The 22,787-nt window shown below is 43.3% G+C and overlaps 1 protein-coding gene across 2 annotated transcripts in view; it reads right to left on the bottom strand.

Annotated features, from left to right (window-relative positions):
- Positions 1-21,853, bottom strand: part of LOC124125455 (acyl-CoA dehydrogenase family member 11-like) — a 47,513-nt gene extending 25,660 nt beyond the window's left edge. Inside the window, exons 1-8 of one of the 2 annotated variants that reach the window (XM_046488774.2) lie at positions 21,542-21,853; positions 20,021-20,253; positions 17,438-17,537; positions 16,866-16,989; positions 11,678-11,820; positions 8,692-8,841; positions 7,060-7,154; positions 5,656-5,755 (exon numbers count right to left, since the gene is read on the bottom strand). In XM_046488774.2, the coding sequence (XP_046344730.1) occupies positions 5,656-5,755; positions 7,060-7,154; positions 8,692-8,841; positions 11,678-11,820; positions 16,866-16,989; positions 17,438-17,537; positions 20,021-20,253; positions 21,542-21,769 (1,173 nt within the window). In that variant the 5' untranslated portion in view covers positions 21,770-21,853. The remainder of the gene's footprint in view (positions 1-5,655; positions 5,756-7,059; positions 7,155-8,691; positions 8,842-11,677; positions 11,821-16,865; positions 16,990-17,437; positions 17,538-20,020; positions 20,254-21,541) is intronic. The other variant, XM_046488773.2, reaches the window with a different exon arrangement.
- Positions 21,854-22,787: the final 934 nt, after the last annotated feature.

Raw genomic sequence — 22,787 nt, 5'->3', positions numbered from 1 at the left:
TGTGTAGACATATATGTAGTGCGATCTCCCCCAGTGTGTGTAGACATTTATGTAGTGTGATCTCCCCCAGTGTGTGTAGACATATATGTAGTGTTGTCTCCTCTAGTGTGTGTAGACATATATGTAATGTGGTCTCCCCCAGTGTATGTAGACATTTATGTAATGTGGTCTCTCCCAGTGTGTGTAGACATATATGTAGTGTGATCTCCCCCAGTGTGTGTAGACTTATATTTAGTGTGATCTCCCCCAGAGTGTGTAGACATATATTTACTGTGATCTCCCCCAGTGTGTGTAGACATATATTTACTGTGATCTCCCCCAGTGTGTGTAGACATATATGTAGTGCAATCTCCCCCAGTGTGTGTAGACATATATGTAGTGTGATCTCCCCCAGTGTGTGTAGACTTATATCTAGTGTGATCTCCCCAAGCGTTTGTAGACATATATGTAATGTGGTCTCCCCCAGTGTGTGTAGACATATATGTAGTGCGATCTCCCCCAGTGTGTGTAGACATTTATGTAGTGTGATCTCCCCCAGTGTGTGTAGACATATATGTAGTGTTGTCTCCTCTAGTGTGTGTAGACATATATGTAATGTGGTCTCCCCCAGTGTATGTAGACATTTATGTAATGTGGTCTCTCCCAGTGTGTGTAGACATATATTTAGTGTGGTCTTCCCCAGTGTGTGTAGACACATATTTAGTGTGGTCTACCCCAGTGTGTGTAGACATATATGTAATGTGCTATCCCCAAGTGTGTGTAGACATATATGTAATGTGCTATCCCCCAGTGTGTGTAGACATATATATAGTGTGGTCTCCCCCAGTGTGTGTAGACATATATGTAATGTGCTATCCCCAAGTGTGTGTAGACATATATGTAATGTGCTATCCCCCAGTGTGTGTAGACATATATGTAGTGTGGTCTACCCAAGTGTGTGTAGACATATATGTAATGTGCTATCCCCCAGTTTGTGTAGACTTATATGTAGTGTGATCTCCCCCAGTGTGTGTAGACATATATGTAATGTGATGTCCCCCAGTGTGTGTAGACATATATGTAATGTGGTCTCTCCCAGTGTGTGTGTAGACATATATTTAGTGTGATCTCCCCCAGCGTGTGTAGACATATTTAGTGTGATCTCCCCAAGCGTTTGTAGACATATATGTAATGTGGTCTCCCCCAGTGTGTGTAGACATATATGTAGTGCGATCTCCCCCAGTGTGTGTAGACATACATGTAGTGCGATCTCCCCCAGTGTGTGTAGACTTATATTTAGTGTGATCTCCCCCAGCGTGTGTAGACATATATTTACTGTGATCTCCCCCAGTGTGTGTAGACATATATTTACTGCGATCTCCCCCAGTGTGTGTATATGTAATGTGGTCTCTCCCAGTGTGTGTAGACATATATTTAGTGTGATCTCCCCCAGTGTGTGTAGACATATATGTAGTGCGATCTCCCCCAGTGTGTGAAGACATATATTTAGTGTGATCTCCCCCAGCGTGTGTAGACTTATATTTAGTGTGATCTCCCCCAGCGTGTGTAGACTTATATTGAGTGTGGTCTCCCCCAGTGTGTGTAGACATATATGTAATGTGGTCTCCCCCAGTGTGTGTAGACATATATGTAGTGCAATCTCCCCCAGTGTGTGTAGACATATATGTAGTGTGATCTCCCCCAGCGTTTGTAGACATATATGTAATGTGGTCTCTCCCAGTGTGTGTAGACATATATTTAGTGTGGTCTACCCCAGTGTGTGTAGACATATGTAATGTGCTATCCCCCAGTTTGTGTAGGCATATATGTAGTGTGATCTCCCCTAGTGTGTGTAGACAAATATGTAATGTGGTCTCCCCCAGTGTGTGTAGACATATTTGTAATGTGGTCTCCCCCAGTGTGTGTAGATATATATGTAATGTGGTCTCTCCCAGTGTGTGTAGACATATATTTAGTGTGATCTCCCCCAGCGTTTGTGGACATTTATGTAATGTGGTATCCCCAGGTTTGTGTAGACATATATGTAGTGTGATCTCCCCCAGTGTGTGTAGACATATATTTAGTGTAGTCTCCCCCAGTGTGTGAAGACATATATGTAGTGTGGTCTCCCCCAGTGTGTGTAGACATATATTTAGTGTGGTCTACCCCAGTGTGTGTAGACATATATGTAATGTGGTCTCCCCCAGTGTGTGTAGACATATATTGAGTGTGATCTCCCCCAGCATTTGTGGACATATACGTAATGTGGTATCCCCCAGTTTGTGTAGACATATATGTAGTGTGGTCTCCCCCAGTGTGCGTAGACATATATTTAGTGTGAACTCCTATAGTGTGTAAAGACATATATTTAGTGTGATCTTCCCCAGTGTGTGTAGACATACATGTAGTGTGATCTCCCCCAGTGTGTGTAGACATATATTTAGTGTGAACTCCTATAGTGTGTGTAGACATATATTAAGTGTAATCTCCCCCAGTGTGTGTAGACATATATTTAGTGTGAACTCCTATAGTGTGTGTAGACATGTATTACTGTGATCTCCCCCAGTGTGTGTAGACATATATTTAGTGTGATCTCCCCCAGTGTGTGTAGACATATATTTAGTGTAGTCTCCCCCAGTGTGTGAAGACATATATGTAGTGCGATCTCCCCCAGTGTGTGTAGACATAAACCTAGTGTGGTTTTCCCAGTGTGTGTAGACATATATGTAGTGTGGTCTCCCCCAGTGTGCGTAGACATATATTTAGTGTGAACTCCTATAGTGTGTGAAGACATATATTTAGTGTGATCTTCCCCAGTGTGTGTAGACATACATGTAGTGTGATCTCCCCCAGTGTGTGTAGACATATATTTAGTGTGAACTCCTATAGTGTGTGTAGACATATATTAAGTGTAATCTCCCCCAGTGTGTGTAGACATATATTTAGTGTGAACTCCTATAGTGTGTGTAGACATGTATTACTGTGATCTCCCCCAGTGTGTGTAGACATATATTTAGTGTGATCTCCCCCAGTGTGTGTAGACATATATTTAGTGTGAACTCCTATAGTGTGTGTAGAGATATATTTAGTGTGATCTCCCCCAGTGTGTGTAGACATATATTTAGTATGAACTCCTATAGTGTGTGTAGACATATATTAAGTGTAATCTCCCCCAGTGTGTGTAGACATATATTTAGTGTGATCTCCCCGCGTGTGTGTAGAGATATATTTAGTGTGATCTCCCCCAGTGTGTGTAGACATATATTTAGTATCAACTCCTATAGTGTGTGTAGACATATATTAAGTGTAATCTCCCCCAGTGTGTGTAGACACATATTTATTATGAACTCCTATAGTGTGTGTAGAGATATATTTACTGTGATCTCCCCCAGTGTGTGTAGACATATATTTAGTATGAACTCCTATAGTGTGTGAAGACATATATTTAGTGTGAACTAATATAGTGTGTGTAGACATATATTTAGTATGAACTCCTCTAGTGCGTGAAGACATATATTTATTGTGGTTTCCCTCAGTGTGTGAAGACATATTATAAGTGTGGTTTCCCCCAGTGTTTGTAGACATATATTTAGTGTGATCTCCCCCAGTGTGTGGAGACATATATTTGGTGTGATGTCCCCCAGTGTGTGTTGAGATATATTGAGTGTGGTTTCCCCCAGTGTGTGAAGACATATATTTAGTGTGAACTCCTATAGTGCGTGTAGACATATATCTAGTGTGAACTCCTATAGTGTGTGTAGTCACCCATGTGACACTCATGTGACACTCATGTGACACCAATATATAAGCCAGTATACAACAGTGTGTTATTTCTACACCCATGTGACACCCATGCAAGCCAGTATACAACAGTGTGTTCTTGCTACACCCATGTGACACCCATGTAAGCCAGTATACAACAGTGTGTTATTTCTACACCCATATGACACCCATGTAAGCCAGCATACAACAGTGTGTTCTTGCTACACCCATGTGACACCTATGTAAGCCAGCATACAAAAGTGTGTTATTTCTACACCCATGTGACACCCATGCAAGCCAGTATACAACAGTGTGTTCTTGCTACACCCATGTGACACCCATGTAAGCCAGTATACAACAGTGTGTTATTTCTACACTCATGTGACACCAATATATAAGCCAGTATACAAGAGTGTGTTCTTTCTACACCCATGTGACACCCATGTAAGCCAGCATACAACAGTGTGTTCCTGCTACACCCATGTGACACCCATGTAAGCCAGCATACAACAGTGTGTTCTTGCTACACCCATGTGACACCCATGTAAGCCAGCATACAACAGTGTGTTCTTGCTACACCCATGTGACACCCATGTAAGCCAGCATACAACAGTGTGTTATTTCTACACCCATGTGACACCCATGTAAGCCAGCATACAACAGTGTGTTCTTGCTACACCCATGTGACACCCATGTAAGCCAGTATACAACAGTGTGTTCTTGCTACACCCATGTGACACCCATGTAAGCCAGCATACCACAGTGTGTTATTTCTACACCCATGTGACACCCATGCAAGCCAGTATACAACAGTGTGTTATTTCTACACCCATGTGACACCCATGTAAGGCAGTATACAACAGTGTGTTCTTGCTACACCCATGTGACACCCATGTAAGCCAGTATACAACAGTGTGTTCTTTCTACACCCATGTGACACCCATGCAAGCCAGCATACAACAATGTGTTCTTGCTACACCCATGTGACACCCATGTAAGCCAGTATACAAGAGTGTGTTCTTTCTACACCCATGTGACACCCATGTAAGCCAGTATACAACAGTGTGTTATTTCTACACCCATGTGACACCCATGCAAGCCAGTATACAACAGTGTGTTCTTTCTACACCCATGTGACACCCATGTAAGCAAGCATACAACAGTGTGTTCTTTCTACACCCATGTGACACCCATGTAAGCCAGCATACAACAGTGTGTTCTTTCTACACCCATGTGACACCCATGTAAGCAAGCATACAACAGTGTGTTCTTTCTACACCCATGTGACACCCATGCAAGCCAGTATACAACAGTGTGTTCTTGCTACACCCATGTGACACCTATGTAAGCCAGTATACAACAGTGTGTTATTTCTACACCCATGTGACACCCATGCAAGCCAGCATACAACAGTGTGTTATTTCTACACCCATGTGACACCCATGTAAGCCAGTATACAACAGTGTGTTATTTCTACACCCATGTGACACCCATGTAAGCCAGTATACAACAGTGTGTTCTTGCTACACCCATATACAACAGTGTGTTCTTGCTACACCCATGTGACACTCATGTGACACCCATGTGACACCCATGTGACACTCATTTGACACCCATGTGACACCCATGTAAGCCAGCATACAACCGTGTGTTCTTGCTACACCCATATACAACAGTGTGTTCTTGCTACACCCATGTGACACCCATGTGACACCCATGTGACACCCATGTGACACTCATGTGACACCCAAGTGACACCAATGTAAGCCAGCATACAACAGTGTGTTCTTGCTACACCCATGTGATGCTCATGTGACACCCATGTGACCCCCATATGACACCCATGTGACGCTCATGTGAAACCTATGTGACACCCATGTAAGCCAGCATACAACAGCGAGCTACAGTATTCACCTCCAGCCTGGCCAGTGTCTGGACATGCAGAGGGTAGTTCTTGATAGGGTTCCCGAAAGCATGTCTGCGTGTGCTGTAGTCCCGGGCAAGGTTCACGATCCTGTAACATGCAGTGCAAGTATCAAGAGCAAGTAACATAGCAATAACATAGCAGCTTTGCTTAATTTAATACTTCATGGCATGGTTATCACAAATGCTTGACCAAAATCAAATTTGTTAAAAGGAAATAGTGTAAAACAGATGATAAAAGATTATAGGCTAAATCGTTGCACGACATGATACAATAACCGATGTAAAAAGAAGGCCTGGAGTGCAAAATGGCATCTTGGGATGAACATGGTGGAGGAAGAACAGTGACCATTTTGTTTGACTGCAGCATGTAGCAAAATGCCATATGTGGAACACATGTTCATGTGGATATGAAACTTTTCAAGGATTGCTCATTCCTTTGTCCAGAGGCAGACATAATTCCTAGGGCACCAACACCTGCCTTGGACAACTTTGTGACTTCTGAGGCATGGACACAGTGGAATAAAAATGTTTGGGATGAGCTTGCGGCATGAGAGATGGTTGACATCAACCTGCCATATTTCTACCCAGATAATAATACTTAAATTTTCAAAGTTTAAAGAAACTATTTCACCGAAAATTGATGTGGATGCGCCATCTTGCTTGACAGTTATGAAAGAAGGATGTTAAGAAATATTAAATAGTTTTGGAGTTCTGCTCTGGAAAAATGAGCACTACCCTCATTTTCAGTAAAGTCCAACTTGTCTTGAAAACATAAAGAAAATAATTTTGTTTTTAAAAATCCCAAATCATCAAAAAGCCCCTGTTCACCAGACTGATCTGTATAGCAAGTTACATCTAGTAATATTCAACGGCTTTTGAGTGCTGCTCTAGAAACAAGCACTTACCCACATTTTCAATAAAGTCCAACTTGTCGTCATGGAAGAAAATACATCAAAAACCAAAATCCCAAATTATCCAAAGGCACCAGCTCACCACTATACTGATCTACATAGCAAGTTTTAACAAGAAATATTGAACTGTTTTGAAGTTCTGCTAAGGAAATGAGCACTACCCTCATTTTCAGCAAAGTCCATCTTCTAATCATGGGAAACAAAGTAAAAACAAAACTCCAAATCATTAAAAGGCACCAGTTCACCACTAAACTGATCTTTTTAGCAAGTTTCAACAAGAAATAATTAACGGTTTTGGAGTCCTCCTCAGAAAACGCAAAACGGACAGCTGACGGACGGACGGACGGACATGGTAATCGCTAACATCCCAACGATTTTGCCTTTGATTCTTTAGTGAAGCATTTTAGAATCAGGTATTCCTATATGACATGTCTACAGTTACTGTGACAGTGGTGAGGTTAGCTTCTGTCAGCCAACTGACCGTCTCATGCCGCCTGCTGCAGCCATGGAGTTATGCAGTCGGGTCAGTGTCAGCATGCCAGCAATGGAGGCCACACCACGCCCTTCAGCTGAAACCTGCAAACCAAAACAGTAGCCAGACTATTCTGAAAAGCACCATAGAGTGTCTGGCAATGTGCATATGCTGGTATAGATGTCCAAGCCTGATAATACCAATGAAGTCAGACAAAACAGGGAAGAAAACTATTGTTTACATATTTAACCACCTGACTGAAAAGTGTCTGTCATCCGTCCATCTGTCCATCATAAACACCAACCCTGGAAGTGAATGTACCTGCCCTGTTAGTGAGAGTACCTACCCTCGTACTGAATGTGCCTACCTTGGCAGTGAGAGTGTGTTTGTTTGTCAGCAATATTCCAACTATGATGGCGGTATGTAAATAATCGCGCCTGGACCAGACAATCCAGTGATTGAGCATCGATCCATGCATTTGGGATGCAATGACATGCACCCACCAAGTCACCGAGCCTGACCACCCGATCCTGTTAGTCGTCTTTTATGACAAGCGCAGTTGCCTTTTACGGCAAACATGAGTTACTGAAGATTTATTCTAACCCATATCTTCACGGGTGGGAGTAGTGAGAGTACCTGCCTTGGTAGTAAGAGTGTACCTACCCTGGTAGTGAGAGTGTACCTACCCTGGTAGAGAGTGTACCTACCCTAGTAGAGAGTGTACCTACGTTGGTAGTGAGAGTGTACCTACCCTGGTCGTGAGAGTGTACCTATCCTGGTAGAGAGTGTACCTACCCTAGTAGAGAGTGTACCTACGTTGGTAGTGAGAGTGTACCTACCCTGGTCGTGAGAGTGTACCTACTCTGGTAGTGAGTGTACCTACTCTGGCAGTAAGAGTGTACCTACCCTGGTAGATAGTGTACCTACCCTGTTAGTGAGAGTGTACCTACCCTGGTAGAGAGTGTACCTACCCTGGTAGTAAGAGTGTACCTACCCTGGTAGTGAGAGTGTACCTACCCTGGTAGTGAGAGTGTACCTACCCTGGTAGTGAGAGTGTACCTACCCTGTTAGTGAGAGTGTACCTACCCTGGTAGATAGTGTACCTACCCTGTTAGTGAGAGTGTACCTACCCTGGTAGAGAGAGTGTACCTACCCTGGTAGAGAGTGTACCGACCCTGGTAGTGAGAGTGTACCTACCCTGGTAGAGAGTGTACCTACCCTGGTAGAGAGTGTACCTACCCTAGTAGAGAGTGTACCTACCCTAGTAGAGAGTGTACCTACCCTGGTAGAGAGTGTACCTACCCTGGTAGTGAGGGTGTACCTACCCTGGTAGTGAGAGTGTACTTACCCTGGTAGTGAGAGTGTACCTACCCTGGTAGTGAGAGTGTACCTACCCTGGTAGTGAGAGTGTACCTACCCTGGTAGTGAGAGTGTACCTACCCTAGTAGAGAGTGTACCTACCCTGGTTGTGAGAGGGTATCTACCCCAGTAGTGAATGTGTGTACCTACCCTGGTAGAGAGTGTACCTACCCTAGTAGTGAGAGTGTACCTACCCTGGTTGTGAGAGGGTATCTACTCTGGTAGTAAGAGTGTACCTACCCTAGTAGAGATTGTACCTACCCTGGTAGAAAGTCTACCTACCTTAGCAGCACGTGTACCATCAAGGAGAAGTTCCGCAGTTGGCACCTGTCTCGTTCCAAGCTTGTTCTTCAGTCTCTGAGGTTGGATGTTATTGAGCGCTCCATTTTCATCTCTGAGCTCCAGATAGAAGAGAGACAAACCTTGTGTACCCTGTAACACACACATGCCTGACATGTCTGAAACCTACAGTGGGGTCAGAAATAAAGGTGAGGGAATATATGTATATCTTACAAAATATGTCAACACCTATCTCACATTGCACTCCCTGGTACCTGGTTATATTTGTGCATGGGCTACACACATAGTCCTAGAATCTCTCTTTCTCTTCTCTACACATAAGAGGGTTGATCCGGTTCTGAGCCTCACAAGTAAGTGCATAAGAGCGAAATCTTTTGTTTCTGGACAAGTTAGTAAAATATGCAGGATTCTGTGACCTTCAGAAAACTTACACACACAGGAATGTTCAGTGATGAAGTACTTGCAGTGAGATATGAGTACACCACTTCAGAATGCTGCCCCTTCCTACGTAAAGAGGTGGGCAGCAGTGTCTAAGCATTGCTGCGAGCGCCTTGAAGATGACCCCCATCCCAGAAGACCTGCGATGTCAGCAACCCCAGAAATGATCCAGAGAATCTGTGATACGGTGATGACTGACCAGCAATGACTGAGTGTCATATTGCTAGTTCACTAGGCATTTCCCTGGAGAGAGTACACTCCATTATTTCAGAAATTTCTGACATCTGATAAAAACACATCAGGCAGAAATGGCCTTCTGGAGAGATACAAACATGGCCTTCAAGTAAAGACAAAACATGGCCTTCAGGCAAGGTACAAACATGTCACCATGATGCACACATGGCCTTCAAGTGAAGTACAAACATGTCACCATGATGCACACATGGCCTTCAAGTGAAGTACAAACAAGTCACCATGATGCACACATGGCCTTCAAGTGAAGTACAAACAAGTCACCATGATGCACACGTGGCCTTCAGGTGAGGTACAAACATGTCACCATGATGGACACGTGGCCTTCAGGTGAGGTACAAACATGTCACCATAATGCACACATGGCCTGCAAGTGAAGTCCAAACATGGCCTTCAGGTGAGGGACAAACATGGCCTGCAAGTGAAGTCCAAACATGGCCTTCAGGTGATGAACAAACATGTCACCATGATGCATACATTGCCTTCAAGTGAGGTACAAACGTGTCATCATGATGCACTCATGGCCTTCAAGTGAGATACAAACATGGCCTTCAAGTGAAGTCGAAACATTGCCTTCCAGTGAAGTACAAACACCATGTCACCATGATGCACACATGGCCTTGAAATAAAGTACAAACATGTAACCAAAATGCACACATGGCCTTCTAGTGAAGTCCAAAGATGGCCTTCAAGTGAAGTCCAAACATGGCCTTCAGGTGAGGTACAAACATGGCCTTCAGGTGAGGTACAAACATGTCACCATGATGCACACAGGGCCTTCAAGTGAAGTACAAACATGGCCTTCAGGAGAGGTACAAACGTGTCACCATGATGCACACATGGCCTTCAAGTAAAGTACAAACATGGCCTTCAGGTGAAGTACAAACATGGTCTTCAGGTGAGGTACAAACATGTCACCATGATACACACATGGCCTTCAAGTGATGTACAAACATGGTCTTCAGGTGAGGTACAAATATGTCACCATGATGCACACATGGCCTTAAAGTGAATTACAAACATGGCCTCCAGGTGAGGTACAAACATGGCCTTCAGGTGAGATACAAACATGGCCATCAAGTGAAGTCGAAACATGGCCTTCAGGTGAGGTAGAAACATGTCACCATGATGCACACATGGCCTTCAAGTAAAGTACAAACATGTCACCATAATGCACACATGGCCTTCAAGTGAAGTACAAACATGGCCTCCGGGTGAGGTACAAACATGGCCTTCAGGTGAGATACAAACATGGCCATCAAGTGAAGTCGAAACATGGCCTTCAGGTCAGGTATAAACATGTCACCATGATGCACACATGGCCTTCAAGTAAAGTACAAACATGTCACCATGATGCACACATGGCCTTCAAGTGAAGTACAAACATGGCCTCCGGGTGAGGTACAAACATGGCCTTCAGGTGAGATACAAACATGGCCATCAAGTGAAGTCGAAACATGGCCTTCAGGTCAGGTATAAACATGTCACCATGATGCACACATGGCCTTCAAGTAAAGTACAAACATGTCACCATGATGCACACATGGCCTTCAAGTGAAGTACAAACATGGCCTCCAGGTGAGGTACAAACATGGCACCATGATGCACACATGGTCTTCAGGTGAAGTACAAACATGGCCCTCAAGTAAAGTCGAAACATGGCCTTCAGGTGAGGTACAAACATGTCACCATGATGTACACATGGTCTTCAGGTGAAGTACAAACATGGCCCTCAAGTGAAGTCGAAACATGGCCTTCAGGTCAGGTATAAACATGTCACCATGATGCACACATGGCCTTCAAGTAAAGTACAAACATGTCACCATGATGCACACATGGCCTTGAGGTGAAGTACAAACATGGCCTTGAGGTGAGGTACAAACATGTCACCATGATAAACACATGGCCTTCAAGTGAAGTACAAACATGGCCTCCAGGTGAGGTACAAACATGTCACCATGATGCACACATGGCCTTCAGGTGAAGTACAAACATGGCCTTCAAGTGAAGTACAAACATGGCCTTCAAGTGAAGTCAAAACATGGCCTTCAAGTTAAGTACAAACATGTCACCATGATGCACACAGCGCCTTCAGGTGAAGCCCAAACATGGCCTTCAGGTGAGGTACAAACAAGTCACCATGGTGATATGGTCGCCATGATACAGATGAAACAATGGAGTAAATCATCAATCACTCATCCTGATAATCTGGGCAGTTCAAAGGTCAAGATGTATTCAGACTTAAATGTATAATGGACAACTGAAAATGTTCACTTACTTGAACTATGTTACCACTCTGGTCTATACACCGAGCCAGGGTGAAGGTCATATCAGCATCTGTCGCAGAGGAGAACCACTTGTAACCATGGAGTGTATAGCTGCCATCATCCTGTGACACAGCCAAAGTCTCAGTGCCTCGAGCTGCAGAATAAGACATAACTATTAATACCACACATGACATTTCAAGGAGTAAGTTATCTTACAAATATTATAAATACTTTAACTTACATCATTTCCACTTCACCTGACTGCTGGTCCAATGAGGTTATGTCACAGCCTGCTGTACACTTTGACCATGCTCCTAAATTCTCTTGAAACGCATTTCCTCAAACTGTAAACATCATATTCTCAGAAACCTCCAGACCAATGAAACTGAAATTCCACATGCTTCTTCCCACCAATGATGACACCTAAATGTATTCAAGAGGCTCAAGTCTGCCGCAGCACCATTAATGGCCATTACTCAGTCATTTTTGTTAGAAATGTTATTAAATTTGGTATCTTTAGGTTGTAGTCGGCATCAAGACATGTTCCTATTTTCTGAAATATTATAAATATTGTCCTTAATTCAACATATGCATTCGGACCATGCTCTTAATTCTCTCAAATGTGCTAAGCTCTGTAAACATCATCTCCTCAGAAAGTGACAGAAACCACAAGACAAATGAAGCTGAAACTCCACAAGCATGTTCCCAACAATGATGACACCTGAACTTGTTCATATGGATCTATATTGAAGACAAAATAGAAAACTTTTGGGTAATTGTTGGTAAACATACCTCCAGAATGCAATAGCCTTATTCTCCTGGTTGGGAGGACTCAACAAGAATACACTGTTTGAAGTGTGGTACATGCCAACATCACAGCCTCCTGTACAGACATGAGACATCTACCAACATCACAGTCTCCTGTACAGACATGAGACACCCGCCAACATCACAGCCTCTTGTACAGACATGAGACATCTACCAACATCATAGCCTCCTGTACAGACATGAGACATCTACCAACATCACAGCCTCCTGTACAGACATGAGACACCCGCCAACATCACAGCCTCTTGTACAGACATGAGACATCTACCAACATCATAGCCTCCTGTACAGACATGAGACATCTACCAACATAACAGCCTTCTGTACAGACATGAGACAACTACAAACATCACAGCCTCCTGTACAGACATGAGACATCTACCAACATCACAGCCTCCTGTACAGACAAGAGACATCTACCAACATAACAGCCTTCTGTACAGACATGAGACACCCACCACCATCACAGCCTCCTGTACAGACATGAAACATCTACCAACATCACAGCCTCCTGTACAGACATGAGACAACTACAAACATCACAGCCTCCTGTACAGACATGAGACATAAACCAACATCATAGCCTCCTGTACAGACATGAGACATCTACCAACATCACTGCCTACTGTACAGACATGAGACATCTACTAACATCACATCCTCCTGTACAGACATGAGACAACTACCAACATCACAGCCTCCTGTGGAAAGATGAGACATCTACCATCATCACAGCCTCCTGTACAGACATGAGACATCTACCAACATCACAGCCTCCTGTACAGACATGAAACACCTACCAAGATCACAGCCTCCTGTACAGACTTGAGACATCTACCAACATCACAGCCTCCTGTACAGACATGAGACATCTGCCAACATCACAGCCTCCTGTCCAGACATGAGACATCTACCAACATCACAGCCTCCTGTACAGACCTGAGACTCCTACCAACATCACAGCCTCCTGTACAGACATGAGACATCTACCAACATCACAGCCTCCTGTACAGACATGAGACATCTACCAACATCACAGCCTCTTGTACAGACATGAAAATTCCTTCCAACATCACAGCCTCTTGTACAGACATGAAACACCTTCCAACATCACAGCCTCTTGTACAGACATGAGACATCTACCAACATCACAGCCTCTTGTACAGACATGAGACATCTACCAACATCTCAGTCTCCTGTACAGACATAAGACATCTACCAACATCACAGCCTCCTGTACAGACATGAGACATCTACCAACATCACAGCCTCCTGTACAGACATGAGATATCCCTCAACATCACAGCCTCCTGTAGTCACTTGAAACACCTACCAACATCAGAGCCTCCTGTAGAGACATGAGACACCTACCAACATCACAGCCTCCTGTAGAGACATGAGACACCTACCAACATCACAGCCTCCTGTAGAGACATGAGACACCTACCAACATCACAGCCTCCTGTACAGACCTGAGACATCTACCAACATCACAGCCTACTGTTGTCACTTGAAACACCTACCAACATCAGAGCCTTCTGTAGAGACATGAGACACCTACAAACATCACAGCCTCTTGTACAGACATGAAACATCCACCAACATCACAGCCTCATGTACAGACATGAGACACCCACCAACATCACAGCCTCCTGTACAGACATGAGACATCTACCAACATCACAGCCTCCTGTACAGACATGAGACATATACTAACATCACAGCCTCCTGTACAGACATAAGACACCTACCAACATCACAGCCTCCTGTAGAGACATGAAACACCTACCAACATCACAGCCTCCTGTACAGACATGAGACTCCTACCAACATCACAGCCTCATGTACAGACATGAGACACCCACCAACATCACAGCCTCCTGTACAGACATGAGACATCTACCAACATCACAGCCTCCTGTACAGACATGAAACACCTACCAACATCACAGCCTCTTGTACAGACATGAGACTCCTTCCAACATCACAGCCTCTTGTACAGACATGAGACACCCACCAACATCACAGCCTCTTGTACAGACATGAGACATCTACCAACATCACAGCCTCCTGTACAGACATGAGATATCCCTCAACATCACAGCCTCCTGTAGTCACTTGAAACACCTACCAACATCAGAGCCTCCTGTAGAGACATGAGACATCTACCAACATCACAGCCTCCTGTACAGACATGAAACACCCACCAACATCACAGCCTCATGTACAGACATGAGACATCTACCAACATCACATCCTTCTGTACAGACATGAGACATCTACCAACATCACAGCCTCCTGTACAGACATGAGACATCTACCAACATCACAGCCTCCTGTACAGACATGAGACATCTACCAACATCACAGCCTCCTGTACAGACATGAGGCATATCAAATATCACAGCCTCCTGTACAGACATGAGAGAACTACCAACATCATAGTCTCCTGTACAGACATGAGAGAACTACAAACAACACAGCCTCTTGTACAGACATGAGACACCTACCAACATCACAGCCTCTTGTACAGACATGAGACATCTACCAACATCACAGCCTCCTGTACAGACATGAGGCATATCAAATATCACAGCCTCCTGTACAGACATGAGACACCTACCAACATCACAGCCTCCTGTACAGACATGAGACACCCACCAACATCACAGCCTCCTGTGGAAAGATGAGACATCTACCATCATCACAGCCTCCTGTACAGACATGAGACACCTACCACCATCACAGCCTCCTGTGGAAAGATGAGACATCTACCAACATCACAGCCTCCTGTACAGACATGAGACATCTACCAACATCACAGCCTCCTGTACAGACATGAAACACCTACCAAGATCACAGCCTCCTGTACAGACATGAGACATCTACCAACATCACAGCCTCCTGTACAGACATGAGACATCTACCAACATCACAGCCTCCTGTACAGACCTGAGACTCCTACCAACATCACAGCCTCCTGTACAGACATGAGACATCTACCAACATCACAGCCTCCTGTACAGACATGAGACTCCTACCAACATCACAGCCTCCTGTACAGACATGAGACATCTACCAACATCACAGCCTCCTGTACAGACATGAGACATCTACCAACATCACAGCCTCCTGTACAGACATGAGACACCTACCAACATCACAGCCTCCTGTACAGACATGAGACACCTACCAACATCACAGCCTCCTGTACAGACATGAGACATCTACCAACATCACAGCCTCCTGTACAGACATGAGACATCTACCAACATCACAGCCTCCTGTACAGACCTGAGACTCCTACCAACATCACAGCCTCCTGTACAGACATGAGACATCTACCAACATCACAGCCTCCTGTACAGACATGAGACATCTACCAACATCACAGCCTCTTGTACAGACATGAGACATCTACCAACATCACAGCCTCCTGTACGGACATGAGACATCTACCAACATCACAGCCTCCTGTACAGACATGAAACATCTACCAACATCACAGCCTCCTGTGGAAAGATGAGACATCTACCATCATCACAGCCTCCTGTACAGACATGAGACACCTACCACCATCACAGCCTCCTGTGGAAAGATGAGACATCTACCATCATCACAGCCTCCTGTACAGACATGAGACATCTACCAACATCACAGCCTCCTGTACAGACATGAAACACCTACCAACATCACAGCCTCCTGTACAGACATGAGACACCTACCAACATCACAGCCTCCTGTACAGACATGAGACACCTACCAACATCAGAGCCTCCTGTACAGACATGAGACATCTACCAACATCACAGCCTCCTGTACAGACATGAGACACCTACCAACATCACAGCCTCCTGTACAGACATGAGACACCTACCAACATCAGAGCCTCCTGTACAGACATGAGACATCTACCAACATCACAGCCTCCTGTACAGACATGAAACACCTACCAACATCACAGCCTCCTGTACAGACATGAGACACCTACCAACATCAGAGCCTCCTGTACAGACATGAGACATCTACCAACATCACAGCCTCTTGTACAGACATGAGACATCTACCAACATCACAGCCTCCTGTACAGACCTGAGACTCCTACCAACATCACAGCCTCCTGTACAGACATGAGACATCTACCAACATCACAGCCTCCTGTACAGACATGAGACATCTACCAACATCACAGCCTCCTGTACAGACATGAGACATCTACCAACATCACAGCCTCCTGTACAGACATGAGACATCTACCAACATCACAGCCTCCTGTACAGACATGAGGCATATCAAATATCACAGCCTCCTGTAAAGACATGAGAGAACTACCAACATCTAAGGCCTCCTGTAGTCACTTGAAACACCTACCAACATCAGAGCCTCCTCTCCTCTCTGTCATCCACTGTCCCGAAGTCCAGAATTCACTTGGACTTCGAGAGGTAAGACGGCTATATGCCCGTTCCATCAACCATGGATGCTGACCCTTCACAGACTGGAAGAAGGAATAGCCATGAAGGATACCATACGTCTACAGTGGAATCTGTCAACTTGACTTAGGTCCTATGTGTAACAGGGACTCAGAAATAGAACATCTACCTCACTGAAATACCACCCATTATAGTCTGGAAGCCTCCGGCTGTTGTCAGGGAAACCTATGCTGATGCATACAGGACTCAGCATGATAATAGATATTATTCAGATAGTTAAATGTGTGGTACAATACACTAGATTCCCTCAAGCTTCACCTCCAAAATTGGCTCTCACCTTTAATGCTTGATAATTTTATGTTTTCAAAACCATTAACAAAACTGTATTGATTAATTGATGAACTTTCAGAACAGTACCTCTTAAAAAATACTTGACAAAATGAAAGCAGGTGTGACACAATGATTGTGAAAACTATGAGTGCCAGGTTGCTGGGATGTGGCTTCAATGTGTACCTCAATGATCTTGGCAGCTCCATCTGTCATTGCCAGGGGGCAGCTGTACAGCCCAGCAGAGGGGCAGAACAGGTACACCTTGGCCATCTGGTACAGGCGGCTGGAACACAGTCAACATTCGGGCTACCTGGGAAACTCAGTGATATGAAGGAATTTAATACCCATGCACCGACATGATAAACAGTTTTACAGACTTGGTACAAACATATATCAATGGGGTAAGTAAACATGACCAGCCAAGGCAGTAACCAAGCCAACCACGAACAGTTGACATCAATTAAACAATTAGTGCCTTATTCAGTGTCATGTTTGCATTTGAGTGAGTGAGTGAGTGAGTGAGTGAGTGAGTGAGTGAGTGAGTGAGTGAGTGAGTGAGTGAGTGAGTGAGTGAGTGAGTGAGTGAGTGAGTGAGTGAGTGAGTGAGTGAGTGAGTGAGTGTACTTTTACATTATTCTAGCAATATCAAGGTGGGGTACACCAGAAGGGATATTCAATTAAGAATTGACCTTCACTTTGTGTGAGTTCATTGGAGTATGAACCTTCATAGAGTGAGGGCCAATCTGTATGAACGTCGGAGCTTGCGACGACGTTCATACAATGTTTGGCCCTCGCTCTATGGAGGTTCATACTCCAATGAACTCACACAAAGTGAAAGTCAATTCTAATAATTTTTAATCAAAATTTCTTACCTCAAAGGATGTAGGCCAAGATCTAAACACAATTTTATTTAGTACATGTGACTTCAACAACAACCAGCTATATCGCGGAATAAAATAGTTCCCCAAAAAGAGAGGTGACATGAGCGTATGGATGCAGAACTTGCTCTTCAGAAACATTTTACGCAACACATGTGTTCATATAATATCCCCATTAGATGAGAAAGGTCTGTAATGAACTACCTCAGTAAGTCAGCCACAATGACAGCGCGTCGTAATACATTTACATCAAGTACAAGACGTCAAAATGGCCGACACGATAATCGTGACAGGAGGATTTCCGAAGTTGTTAATGAACCTGTGGCGGTTACATGTGTTAGTCATCATTGATCAACTGACCGATTATTGAAAGGTGATTAAAGATGCGTCAAACAGACACCAAGGTAAATTCGTAGATTGCTGGAGCCGGTCGCTGTCAGCCTAGACACAGATCAAGTCGATACTGACCATAGTTTGGATGTGCATTTTTTCGTTTGTTCATTAGGATGGGCCGTAGCGAGGAAATTCATGAACAATCATGCAGTCAAACTCTCTTACGTTTCTCAATGTATACTGAAATGCTGAGACCAAGATTAAAGGTTCTAAATGATCAGAAATATGTTTATGTATGTTTTTCGTCCTAGGGAATTCACAGGGGTTTCCCCAGGATGTGGAAGTAGTCTGTCTGTGTTTACGTCATTTCAAGAAAACGGTCTCATGAAAAACGTATGAGCGTCAAATTGTGTCGTTCATACACTTATGAACATCAATTTCGCGGTCATGTGACTGACCTCTCGTCCCATGGAAAAGCTGTATATCGTGTAAACGTCAAATTAACAAATTATTACATTGTACCCATGTGGAGAATCAAACTCAGGTCTTCGGCGTGACAAGCGAATGCTTCAACCACTAGGCCACCCAACTGCCTATACATCAAAAGAAGATCAGAAGTAATTTAGCATAATACCCAGTTCCGTACATACTTATATATTAAACAAGATGAATATCGATGGAGATGGGGTCACTAACAGGTAACAGCCCACCCAAAAAACATGTACTCATACCGACTCCATGGACCCATACTTGTGACACATCTACAGAGTGGGGTTCTGGGGGTGGCCATCCCCCTGTTTTGCATCTGATGACACTTTGTATACATGTGCATTTCCTACCGTGACAACATGAAGATTGACTTGTTTAAGAAAAATTATTAACAAGGGTTTGTGATTTTTTGGGTAGAATGAGGGATGGAAACACCGACACATCCCCCACTGAAGTTACAAATGGCCTAAGTGGAAGCCCCACCTTTTATAAACTCCTCGATCCGTCCCTGCACTACAACACGGCATGGAGCTTCACAACTGAACACTAACACAGTAGGAGATGGTGCATGCACAACAACTGTTAAGAATGTGAGGAGCTGAAGGAGACTGCTGATAACAAAAACAAGCTTCCTAGAACTGAGGTTATGTTTTCTGACACTGTTGTTTATTTTCAGGTTGTGAAATCAAGCCTTGGAGAATAGGTACAGAAATACAGTCCTCCCATGTTATTCATCATTGAGAACTGCCATCATTGGATATTTACTTGTCCTAAGCACAATTAGAAGGCTGACAGACATAGCTTGGTTTTTGCTTTGTCAGGGAAAATTAATGCAAGCGGTTTGAAAGTAGGATGTTTGCTATATATACAGTAACAAATGATTAGTTCTCACAGAGAAGAGTTAGTGATCTTTACTCGAAATCTGCAGTGGCCAGACATGATACTGTGTTTTAAATATCTGGTTTGATTTGCATGTTACAGTTGAATCTTTAGACTTTTTCTAATCCACCAAGAGAGAGTGTAAGAAACACAGTCCTATACTGTGTCCTCCCGCTGTCTTATATACCTCCATTCTCCATACTTCCTCTCATATGCAATGGCAATGAGGCCTTCCTCGGCGGAAACGTCATGCATCGCCTTCCATGCTGGGGATGTGATGAGGCGGTCAACTCGTCTACCCCACGCGTCAAACTGCTCCAACTGTGGAAGCTCCTTGTCACATTGCAGGTGAAGGTCATACAGATCTGTCGCGACCCTTCCACCAAATCTCTCAAGGTCCGATTCAATTGCTGGCAAGTGCTGGTGAAGAGATATTGATAAGAAAGTCTTTTCAATATGTCAGTAATCTTACGAATGTCTGTCAAATCAGAGAGGCTGTATAAGTGGGCATGTTTGGAACCGCTACCTGATCAGGCTTCAGGCAATTTGAGTGCGGAGCTGCAATGCAATCGAGTAGAAGGCTGCGATATTGAACTTAATATTGTACACTGACCACATACAACTGACTACAAACAAACATTTGTACAAACATAGACATGCATAAAATACAAATGATAATTAGAAAGTTGATACACATGGTCATTTGATGATTGCATTGTTAACTTACATATTTCAGATACTCTTCTCAGAGAACCTGACATCTTACTATTGCATTGTTAACTTACTTAATTGAGATAATTTTCTCAAAGATCCTGACATCTTACTATTAAACACTTGGGTTTTTCATACCTGTCAACTCTCACCCATCTCGCGTGAGTCTCACGCATTTATCACCTATGTCACGCTCACACGCAAGGTTGGGAAATTCTCACGCATTCATATAAAATGTAGATAAAAATATAATTTTTCAGAATACATGCTCTCTAAGGCCATTAAATTAAAATGGTCTTAAAATCATTCAATCAGTTTTCGCCGGGGGGACTTTGGCTTAGCCCTGGACCCAGCGGGGCCTGCAGACCCTGCACCCTGGGTTCTCACGCATTTAGACATCCAGGGGTTGACAGCTAGGTTTTTTTATGATGCCATCAGAAAAAATATATTTTCCCAGAGAATTCGTGAAATAAATAATTAATAAATTGACTGCCACAAAAATTACATTATTGTAATGTAGTTTTCTTTAAAAAAAATCAGGCTCATAGTTTTATATAAAACAATATCTAGTATTGTATACGTAGCTGTCACAGAAAATATACCTAATCTTGATACAAAATCCAAGGCCCCCTCCAGAATATCAAGTGGTCGGACCCTTAAAAGACAAAAAACTTGAAAAGTACAAAAAATGGAATGTGTTCTACATTGGGTGAATTTAATTCAAGACACTATTTACACAATTAGAATCTAAGTTTACTCTCTCAGATAGAAAATTTAATATTCTACATCTCTGTGTAATTATATTGTTATAGGAAAATGCAGCAACTTTCATTTTACAGAAGTTATAAAAGTGTGTGGGGGGGGGGGGGGGGGGGGCTTAGTTCCACGTGATCATTCCAACGATCTTGACCTTTGAACTCATTCGCCGTTCAATGGTTAGTTTCATCAACAGACAGACGCCTTTTCACAATGAATAATGGTCAGCTTAAGCGTTTACCTGTGAAGGTATGTGCCTTCTAAGATAGCTACGAAGAATTGTGTCCCCTGTGAACTGATTGTGCAACTCCGGTTTGTCTTGGAAAAACGGCCCAAGTTTCGCATGGGCAAACGGAATGGCAGCTGCTTGACGTTCGAGTTCCTGCAACTCAGAAGTCATTGGTGCAGATGTGCTTTTGCGAGCAATAGTTTTGTACCAGTTAAATACTGATTGACGTAGTTTGAACATTATTGACACACAAAGACACAGTGTAAACAAGCACCAAACTACACAGAGGTGGCCATTTTAAAGTCACGTGATGTTTTTAATCACATGACCATCTATCGCCGAATTGCCCTAGACTTACTGAGTCTTCAGAGCGAGGTAGGCTCCCTGCAGCTGAGCCCGGATCCAGCTGTCCGTAGAGCTACCACATTCGTAAGCCGGAGATAAGCCGTAACGATGCGACCTATTTGTGGATCCGGACCCTGACTTTACAAAAAATGAATGGCAATTATGTAAATCGACAGGAACGCCGATTTGAAAAGTCGGGAAAGTCTGTTGCTATTTTCATTTGTCAATAACGTATAATAATGAATTGTTGGTAAACTGCAAACGATACGGAGCATTTTAATAATAGATCTACCTTTTGCACCTCGGTCAGACGAAAACGACAGCGTATTTTCATACTATTGTTTATACTCTTTGGGCTCAATAAAGGTGAAACACACAATAAGTACGCGCGTCACATTCTGATGAAGATTATATGTTTAACTAGCAAACGACTAACTAGCATTTCAAGCCTCATGATATTTTTAACAATGTGCCTCACATGTATATAATAAAGAAAGATAAAAATATAAAGAGTAACTAATTCAGTAAAATATACTTACAATAATAATGCGTCTACACTGAATGTTTTGTGTTTTTTATATACTTGTGTGTGAAAGACTGAGTTTTCCGAAGTTGAGAAAAGTGATATTTTCATTGACGTGAATATAACAATTGATATTTCACTGCAGTGAACATAAGACTTGTTATTTCACTGCTGTGAACATAACACTTTCACGGAACTATTGTCATACAAGAGTGACCTCCCCTCAAATTGTCTCCCTTTATCGTAAGTGTTTGGCCCATTCACAAACTGTTGACTTCCTTTTTAGGTTAGTTCCACATTGACAAGGCAAAATAATTGATGGAGTTACTATCGCTTCATGGCGTTTATTATTCTCTTGAAAATGTTCCGTTATAGACTGTAAATTTCTCA

Source organism: Haliotis rufescens, unplaced genomic scaffold (assembly GCF_023055435.1).
Source record: "Haliotis rufescens isolate VD_foot unplaced genomic scaffold, xgHalRufe1.0.p SCAF_15, whole genome shotgun sequence".
NCBI classification, from domain to species: domain Eukaryota; kingdom Metazoa; phylum Mollusca; class Gastropoda; order Lepetellida; family Haliotidae; genus Haliotis; species Haliotis rufescens.
This window is presented reverse-complemented; position numbering and strand designations above follow the sequence as displayed.